This window comes from Sesamum indicum, linkage group LG3, assembly GCF_000512975.1.
Source record: "Sesamum indicum cultivar Zhongzhi No. 13 linkage group LG3, S_indicum_v1.0, whole genome shotgun sequence".
NCBI lineage: Eukaryota > Viridiplantae > Streptophyta > Magnoliopsida > Lamiales > Pedaliaceae > Sesamum > Sesamum indicum.
In genome coordinates, this window is record NC_026147.1 from 1,632,460 (window position 1) to 1,642,630 (window position 10,171).

A 10,171-nucleotide genomic window follows, 5' to 3' on the forward strand; every position below is an offset into this window, starting at 1 on the left:
TATGCTTGATTCTTGTGAGTTGATCATTGATGCAAGAATAACACATGTATGGACAAATAAACCAGTTATGGTCATTGGTACGACCTAACAACCTCATCTTTCCTTACCTTTTCGTTAGCCAACGTACGATCATTGTCTAGATCTCTAATTAACAGACAATCTTGGGAACGTCCACAAGATTTAATCTCTTAACAGCATTAAGAATTAGAAAGGCCTGATTCTAATCAACAAACTCCTACGAGGACAATTCGTTTAAACTAGATTATGCATTCCCATAACATAATTAAATACTGTGACATAACTAATCATGCTACGTTACCACTAAGTATTGAACTAAATAAACAATTACACGGATTTATAAAGTCCAATTAGCTAAGCAAACCTTCTTGATAATGAACAACCGGCCGAATCATTCATAAATAAGACGTTTGTAATTAAAGCCCAGAGAATAACATGAATATTTGTTTGATAAGTGTATAATGCAGATTAGATCTCACAACATAATGGGAATCAAGCAATCACCATACCTTAACCAGAAAATAAGGAATTTAGCCGGACATATTAATGGAAGAACACACTAGAAAGTGGAATTCCATTAATTCCGGTAGTAAAATAAAATAAAAGAGAAAGGATGAACAGAGAATTCTATAGAGTTCTAAATAATGACCGAATCCCTTCAAATGGAGAGATCCCCCCTATTTATAATAAAAGTCTCCTACGAATCTAGACGTAGTGGAAGGATAGATACGTGATAAACTCTAAAAAGGTAAATAAATTACAAGAGATAAGCTTTAAAGAATCATTTCTAAATCTAAACACTTGATTCATTTATCTCTTGCGGAAATCGCTCGTGTTTATCCTTATCCCGAGTTGACTACTCCACTAAGCGTGGGCACGCTTTGTCAATTCTGCAGAAATTTTCTTGTAATCTTCCTTTTTTGCTGAATATGCAATAAAATCACATAATTAGAAATATTTTGGCTTAAAAAGAAAGATTAAATCGCTATAAAATCATGATAATTGTAGAGTTATCACAGCTAGAGTCCCAAGTGGGTTATTTTTCTTCTTTAGCTAAAACTCTAGTCTTCATATATAGTTTTATATCTATGTAGCTTAAGTACTTGGTTTTAGATGAATAAAACATAGTTTTTTTTTTCTTTTCATTCTCTAATTTACTGCCATGGATGTACTTTGTTTCCACCCCTTAAATTCTCACAATCTACCTATATGTATCTGCTTGTTTTTTTACCTCAGGGGGTCATTACGCAGCATGGTTCATGGAGTTCTTCGCTCGTGTGAAAGATGCGGAGCATGAGGAAGCACTGGCTGCTCGTTTGGCAGCAAGCGGAACGATCTGCTGTCAACATGGCTGGTGATCGTTTCGCAATTGATCAGGGTAATTGTCTTCAGGTTGTGCAGAAACTGGAGATGGTGAAGGATCGGACCAGTTATTGGGGACGACGTCCAAAGACTCGTGCATCATGCTAATCATGTTACTTTTAATTTTGTGGGAATTAGGACAGCAAATAAGACTTCTCACACGATTGGCACATTTCAATGATGCCTTGCTTCATTAAATAAAAGCATTTTTTCCTTTAAAAAAAGAAAAAAAGAAAGAAAACCCTACATATTCATGTCGTAGCTAGTGCCATCATGGTTATCAACTCGCATTATTGTAATAGATCACGTGTAATTTTTGTCAGCAAAGAAATAAAATTATAAGTTAAAAGCTATTTTATATATGTACTATCACAAAACTTCAACATATATATTTTTAACAAGTTACTTACTTTCAAATTTTCTAGCCTTACGCTTCAAAACTATTGGGTGAGCCAGCTCAATTTTGTCATTATCTTTACTGGAAATTCTTGTTCGCACCTAACTCGATCAAATTTAAACTAATTATATGATAAGTGAAATACATTTGTCATGTGATTAGTATACAGTTTAGAAAAAATGACAAATAAATTGGTTCGCTGAATCAGGTCCGAACAAAAATTTTCCTTACCTTTGAGGAAATTTTATTTTTACCTCCTATACAAGTTAGTATTTTTGCAATTTTTGGTTTTATAATTTTTGAATTAATACATTCTATTCCATAACTCAAAAAAAATTATAATTTTAGTCTAGAGTCTTAATGTGAGGGATACCGCCTTAATTTCTCCCAAAACTTAATGGAGCTTGTGACGTACACATGTTCTATCCATAAAAGATTTAACAAAATTAAACTTGGAACTAAATTTGTAATATTTTTTAAAGTTATGGAAAACAATGATAAGTCAAAACAATGGGACATAATATGCAACTTTTCCCCATTAATTTATGAGGTTTGTTTATCATTTCGTACAATTAATTTGTTCATCATTTAAAAATTGACAAAGCTATATTACAATCATAACAAAAGCTAATTACAAACATGATGATAATATATATAATTAGAGCAACATGAACAAAGAGAACCCGCATACCAAATACAAATAGAAATGCTAATTTTATTTCATAATTAACGAGCATTCACAACATCCATGATCCTACATACTAGGACACTAGTTTTCGATACACATGTAGTTCCAACCGCGGCACTGCATGAGCAATCAACGGCGTGGCCTTTACCATATCTCCTTCCGACTCAGCCAAGTCGATATTGCTTTGTCCATTGGGTGGTGTACTCCAATTGAATCCCTGAATAAGCCTAGCCAAAAGGATAGTAGTCATGGTAGAACCAAGCACGATACCCGGACATCCTCTCCTTCCTGTACTAAACGATAACATGCGCAACTCATGATCCACAAGCACGACTTCTGAGTCTTTATTGACAATGTGGCGTTCGGGCTTATACATGAGAGGGTCTTCCCAAATTCTAGGATTTCGCCCTAGCCCGGGACGACTCAGCAACACTTGACTGCCTTTGGGGATCAAATAGCCACCCACGATGGTATCTTTAGATGATACATGTGGGAGATTAAAAGGTACCATAGGATGCAACCTAAATGCCTCTTTTGCACAAGCTTTCACATAGTTTAGTTTAGACAAATCAGATTCATCTACCAGTCTATCCCTGCCGACAACTTGGTCCAGTTCTTGACAAGCCCGATAAAGAATATCCGGTTGATTGATCATCTCTGCAAGAGCCCATTCAACTGCGTTTGATGGATTATCAACTGCAGCTAGCATTATTTCCTGTTGACATACATAAAATCAAAGATCAAAATTCTGGAAAGAGCAATATAATTTACATAATATATTTTCTGATTACCAATGTCACCAATTTGTCAATCAATAAAAAAAAAAGTTAACTTTTATCAATTAACTTACAATAATTTCTGCTTTTATCTCTTCAATTGACAACAGAGGAATGTTGTTTGCATCCTTGAGGTTAATTAGAACGTCAAGAACATCCTCTTCTGTCTTCCATATCCCTTGTTGCCACACATCAAACCTCTTATCGATTTCTGAATCTTGGTATTTTCTGACACTCTTTATAGCATTTTTGAGAATCGTTTTATGCCCATCCAGATCCAACACCTCCAACCAAGGAAGATAATCAGCAATTCCCAACCCATAAAGATACTTCAAGATTGTGAATATTCCATGCAAATGCTCTTTCTCTTCCACTCCAGGGCCTCCATCCTCCATTCCTGTCCCAAAAAACCTCTTACTGAAAATTAATTTTCTAGCCAGATTCCCACAGTAATGTTGTGCAACAACTCTCACATTCACAAGCCCATCCGTCATAGGACTTTGACATTGCTTGTACACATATCTCATCATATGATCAGCTTCTTCACATCTTTTTCCATAGAGCCATCGGTGCATTGCCGGTGAAAGCACTTCTGAGGTAAGAACCCTCCTCATTTTCTTCCATTGATCACCGTTTGGTGAAAAGATAGCTGTCAAGTACCCATTGCTTGTCAATTTAGCTGACAAGGCATCAGGCCTTGAGGCAAAAATTACATCGTGTTCCTTCAGGAACTCTCGAGCAAGTTCAGGAGAAGTAACAGGGATAATATAGGCATTACCAAGACGAAAACATGCTATTTCTGTGTTGATTTCTTGCATGAATCGGTGTATCCATCGGAATGCTGGCTTGTTCTTCATCATTTCAGGAAAGCAGCCGACGATAGGGTATCCCATCAGGCCGGGTGGAAGGGAAGGTATGGTTCTTTTAGTGAGGCGTAGCCGTTTGTTCATGAGGATCATGGTGGCAAAACTCAATGCTAGCAATGCTAGAAAGTTGATGTAGAGTATTGCTTTGTTAATTTCCATGGCCTTGAGCTACTCTCGATGCTGGAGTTTGAGGTTGGCGGGGGAAAAGGGTTGGGATGCTTGCGAGCAATTAATAGAGTACTAAGAACGAGATTCTTGATGTTTATGTGCATGCCTTAACACTCATCCCCTTTTTATAGTCCAACTCCATGTTGCGTCTTATAAAATATACATAAAATTAATGCAACTAGTGATTTAACTCACATTTGATATGTGTCTACAATGAGATGGAAATCAGATTAAGGAGTATTTCTCTCCAAAAGCTCACAAGTACGGGCATCGCAAGTTTTCTAGCCCTAAGATAAAAAATTTAGTTCTGTTCAGCTATATATATATATATATATATATATATATATCAAATTAATATATTTAATCAATTTATCAAAATTTATAAATACGTCTTTGGATCTATTCTTTTTTTTTTTCAAACAATATTTTCTAGAAATATTTCTAAAGTTAATGAATTTGGAACCCCATGTGTCGAATATGAAAAACACGTGTATCATGAAACATGCCTTTGCCTTTCTGCCTCTCCTTACCGTTTAAATCTCAGACAAACTTGGTGGTATCCAACGAAAATGACTCCACGAAAATGACTCGGCAATAATGTATACTCACCGGATCGATAGGAATATGTATAAAAATTTCGGTATTAAAATCAACGTCAAATTAATTGACAAGTAAATTTTCGTTCTTATTCTTGATATAATATATATTTTAAACAATTTAAAGTTAAATTCATTAGCAAGTTAATTTTTATTGCTAAATTTATTAGTAAGTAAATTTCTTGTACTAAATAATGTATATTAGCAATGAAGATTTTACTTGTTAATTAGCTTGAGTCATAGCTATCACTAGAAAAAATATGACTTTTCGTTACGGTTAATTACTATAGCTAAAAGAAAAATTTATAGCAAATACAAATCAACTACGGCTTAGCAACTGTCACTAGCCGTTGTTTCTGCAAGTGTGACCAAAATATTAGCCAAATTTCGGCTGGCTAAAATACATGAAAAGTATTGATTAATCGTGGTAAAAATTTAAATTTTTCTACGATCAAATATATAAATAATCAATATTTTATATCCATGTAAATATATATATATATATATATATGTAAATCCAACAATCAATATGAAACTTGAGCGGTGGGCTTGGACTAATTAAAAGGAGTTCAAAGGAAAAGGACCTACAAAACAAATCGTCAGCACTCCAACGCCAAAGTTCGTACCGGATTTAAGGAATAATAATTCAAAATAATGAAATGTATTTAAGAGAATAAGGCGTGATAATGAAAAATAGAGCAAAATCATGTTTAACAGTGCAATATATGTGTAGGAGAATGATAGCCAGATTTCAAATTGTTTCCCCCTAGGGATAGGATCTCTATTCATAAAAGAGTGGCCTCCTTCGTCAGGAATAGGATCTCTATTCATAGGAGTGGCCTCCTTCATCAGGAAATCGATCGTGCTTCCTATTCATGGGGTAAACGGATAAAATTTATTAAGATAAGACATGATTAGAACTTATCTTTTAGTGATTTTGCCGTTAGAGTCATTATTTAGGTGAGGAAGAGAATCCATATATAAGGAGGACTCTCCGTCCGCAGGGAGTCTGATTGACTCAAGAGTCAGGTTCTTGACGGAACCTCGCACAACACGTGTACTCCATGCTGGCGGAAGGGTATACCTGGAGGCTCCAAGTGCATCCGACACAGGCTTCAAAGAGGGACGTGTACACGGAGGCTAGGCTGGTTGTTAGTATTTGGGCCATAATATTGGGCTATGTTAAGCGGACCTCCTCCACCCGAGCGGTCGTATTTATGGTAGGAGGTCTTGGGCTATAACTCTTTAGGCCACACCCATCATCTAGTCACTCTCACTCTAAAGAGGAGGGGAACCCCAACTCCTTATTAGAGTATGGGTCCTTGTCTTCTTTGATTGGAAGGGGGGGTCCTACTATGATTTGGAAGCTTTCAAACGCTGTTCTTAGTTTTGCTATTTACTGCAGGTAGTGTATCATGCTGTCTTTGTTAGCTTTCTATAGGCTCTCCACTTGTTTCACTATTAGTTGCGAATCTGAATAAGCTATTAAATGTCTCGTTCCTACTTCATGCACCATTCTGAGGCCTATTACAAGTGTTTTATATTCGACCTCATTGTTTAAAGCTCTAAAATTGAATTTGACGGCAAAGTCTAAATCTTCCCCGTGGGGTGAGGAACTATACCTACACCAGTACCCTGAATCGTAGAGCTATCTACATGTAGTAGCCATCTCTCAGCTTGAGGGGCGTCTTCATGAGAGGTCCCTGCTGTCTCAGACGAAATCGGCTAGAGCCTGATCTTTAATGGTAGTTCAAGGCAGATAGGAGATGTCATACTCGTTGAATTCTATTGCCCATTTTATCGAGCATCTGGACATATCTGGCTTACCTAATGTTTGCTTCAGCGGAAGATTAGTGTTTACTCCGATGGAATGTGAGAGGAAGTATGAACTTAGCCTTCTGACGGTTATGACCAGAGCAAAAACCATTTTTTCTATAGGGGTATACCGCCCCTCTGCTTCATTGAGTACTTCGCTGATGCAATATATTGGCATTTGCTTCCTGTTATCTTTGCGGATGAGTACAGACCTAATAGCTTGGGAGGTAGCTTATAGGTACACGTATAGAGATCCTGCTAGATATTGCTTAAGTTCTTCGAACGCTTGCTGACAGGTATCATCCTGTTCAAAGTTTTTCAATATATGCATAACCTTCAAAAAAGGTAAGCTTTTTTCTTCTAACTTGGAGATAAAACGGCTGAGTGCTGCTACTCTTCCATTAGCCTTTTTATTTCATTAATGTTATAGGGCGCCTTCATGTCCAGAATGGCCTTGATCATTAGGGGGTTTGCCTCTGTTCCTCTTTGAGTGACCATAAATTGTAGGAAGCATCCCCCTTTTACCTCAAAGACGCATTTTCCAAGATTGAGCTCTAGTAGATAGTTTCTCAGAACGGAAAATGTTTCTTCTAAGTCTACAACATGGTCCTCGATCTCCTTGCTTTTGACCAGCATATCGTCTAAATATACCTCAACATTTCTTCCAATTTGTGGACGAAATATTTTATATACCAAATGTTGATAGGTGGTTCCGGCATTTTTCAGGCCAAATGGCATAACCACGTAATAGAATGTCCAAGTAAACGTGAAGAAACTAAAGCCAACATTATTTGATGATACCTTTAAGATGCGTCTGTCATGCTTAACAATCCACATCCAGATGAGGAGTCCACCAGTTGATCAATTCGAGGTAAAGGTTAAAAATTCTTAGGGCACGTTTTGTTGAGGTCCTTAAAGTCAATGAACATTCTTCATTTTCCTCCCGATTTGAGTACTAATACTAAGTTGGATAACCACTCAGGGAATTGTATTCTTCAATATAACCCGTTGATAATAATTTGTCAACTTCAGTTTGTATTATTTTGTCCTTTTGCGGCCCAAAATGTCTCTTCTTTTGTATTATCGGCTTTTGCTGGGATCTATATTATGGCGGTGAGTTATGCTATTAGGATCAATCCCTTCTAAATCTTAGGGGGTCAATGCAAAAATGTGTGCATTGCGACGTAAGTATTGGATTATTTATTCACGTGTTGCATCCTCCATTTGGGATTCAATATGAGTAAATTTCTCTGGCTGCCCAGGTACAAGTTCAATATTCATTAGTACCTCAGTCGACTGGACCTTGGGAGATGCTCCCTTATTTTCTTTATCTTCGAGGTTCCCTTCTCTCGTTTGCTGGGAGGCGTCTCTTTAGGTAATTCATCTTTGTCTCTTGTTTAGCCTTTGCGTACGGCCTCCACGTAACATTTACGAGATTGGAGGGGGTCTCCTTGTACTTCTCCTACCCCTTCGGGCGTAGGAAACTTAATCTTCATATGATAAGTGGAGATCATGGCTTGGAAGCTTGTTGAGGGTGGGCCTCCCCAAAATGATGTATGCTGAGGGAGTGTCGACTACCAAGAATTTCAACAGGCAAGTCCTTCAAGTGGTACCAATACCTAGGGTTAGAGGGAGTGAAATCGTACCCTTAGGATGGACTACCTCCCCCGTAAATCCGTACAGGGTGGTGTTCACTTTGTCTAAAGGGGCGTCCCCTAGTTGCATTTGATCATAAGCTTCTCCAAATAATATGTCTGTAGAGATCCCCGAATCTATGAAGATGCGTCCTATTTCCTAATTGGCTAATAACAATGTAATGACTAGGGCATCATTGTGAAGGCTTTTAGGACCCAATCTTTCTACTCTCCAATACTAAATGAAGGGGTGTCCTCCATCGCACCAACATCCCGTATCTCTATTATGGTCATACTATGTGCTTCTCTAACTTGAGCTTTCCTGGCATGATGAGAATCGCCTCTATTTGGGCCCCTTGCAATAATCGGACGACCCTTTTGCGAGAAGGGCCGCTGACATTGTCTTGCCTGCAAATGGACTTTTATGCTCTTCCCTTGAGGGAGCTTCAGGACTAGAAATTTTTATTTCTTTCCATTTATCAGTTTCTTACTTTCTATATGGCCCCATCCCTCGAGTTTTTTTACTGCAAACATACTCCTCTAGACATTCGTTCTGGATAAGTCTTTCGATCTCGTTCTTTAAATGTCGACATTCTTCAATGCTATGACCGTAGTCATTATGGAAGCGACATTATTTGTCATACATTGGGCATTGAGGGCTTTCTCTCCATGACTTAGGACGAGTACAAACATTTTCCTTCTACTGCCATAAGGGCCTAAGTTATGGGGAATATTAGAGGGATGTACACAACATTAATCCTCTGGAAAGGTAGTTTCTTATCTATAAAATTAGTTCGAGGTTTCTTTGGGGAGACCTCCTCTGGCACTTCCTTCCTTTTTTCTCCACGACTTTTCTTTTTGGTAGCTTGGGCATCCTCCATGTTAGTGTATTTTGCTACACGAGCTAAGAGAGCATCAAATTCAGAAATAGGCTTTTTGGCCAGGAATTTGAAGAAGTCCCCATCCAAGAGCCTTTGAGAAAAAACATTGGCCTTCTTTTCTTGTGTGGCAGAGGGCACCTCTAATACGGCAGCATTGAACTTCTGTAAGTACTCCTTCAATGGTTAGTTGTCTTTTTTACGTACGGCAAAAAGATTGAGTTCCATCTTTTGGAGTTTACGACTGCTGGCGAACTGGTGCAAGAAAAGGGATCGAAATTCTTCGAAACTTCTTATCTTTCCTACCGGCATTTGATTGAACTACTACTATGTGGCCCTGGCGAAGGTGGTAACAAAGACGCAACATTTAATTCCATATGTGTACCTATGTAAGAGAGCAGCATTCTCGAAATGTGAGAGATGGTCTTGAGGATCAGTCATCCGTCATATTCAGTGATAGCTGGAGTACGACAGTTTGCTAGAAGTTCGTCTGCTATCACTGCTTCGGTGAAGGGGATACCCTTATGATCATTATCAAGGCTCCCGCAATCTGATGTTGAACAACTAAGAGACCCTTTGGGAGGCATTCCAAACGTGCTAGCCATTGTTGAGGGACTTCTTGAGAAACTGTTGGAGGAGGTTCTTATTCTCCGATTAGCTAAGTCCTGAGGAAGGGGCATCTCCTCTCTTAGGCCTTCTTCCATTCCTCCTTCAGGTATGACGATATTCCTCATAGGGGCTTGAAAGAGCGGGCATAAGCACTGCCATCTGTTCCCGAATTGCAGCTGCAACCACTTGTTGGATAGCACCTAATAGAGCTGGGGAGATTTCTCCTGAGGTAGTGTCAGAGGATGTACTCCGCCTTGGGGGATCAACCATGGGACCCGTAATCCTAGGAGGCGGTCTGAGCGCGAGAAGGACTGGGGTTGATTCTCCATTAATTAGAGTGAGGGAAGATCTGGCGACAACTTGC

At 38.4% G+C, this 10,171-nt stretch overlaps 1 protein-coding gene across 1 annotated transcript; it reads right to left on the reverse strand.

The window, feature by feature from the left end:
• LOC105157080 (isoleucine N-monooxygenase 1-like) lies at positions 2,426 to 4,353 on the reverse strand. The gene is made up of 2 exons (XM_011073374.2): positions 3,316 to 4,353; positions 2,426 to 3,180 (listed from the first exon to the last, which is right to left on the reverse strand). Exons 1-2 carry the CDS (start codon positions 4,264 to 4,266, stop codon positions 2,539 to 2,541), a joined length of 1,593 nt encoding a protein of 530 aa, XP_011071676.1. The 5' UTR covers positions 4,267 to 4,353; the 3' UTR covers positions 2,426 to 2,538.

Excerpts from the sequence above, each read along its gene's own strand:
- LOC105157080 (XM_011073374.2), bottom strand. The coding sequence starts at position 4,266 with ATGGAAATTAACAAAGCAATACTCTACATCAACTTTCTAGCATTGCTA. Across the intron at positions 3,181-3,315 it reads AGATAAAAGCAGAAATTATT|GAAATAATGCTAGCTGCAGT; the intron begins GTAAGTTAATTG and ends GTATGTCAACAG.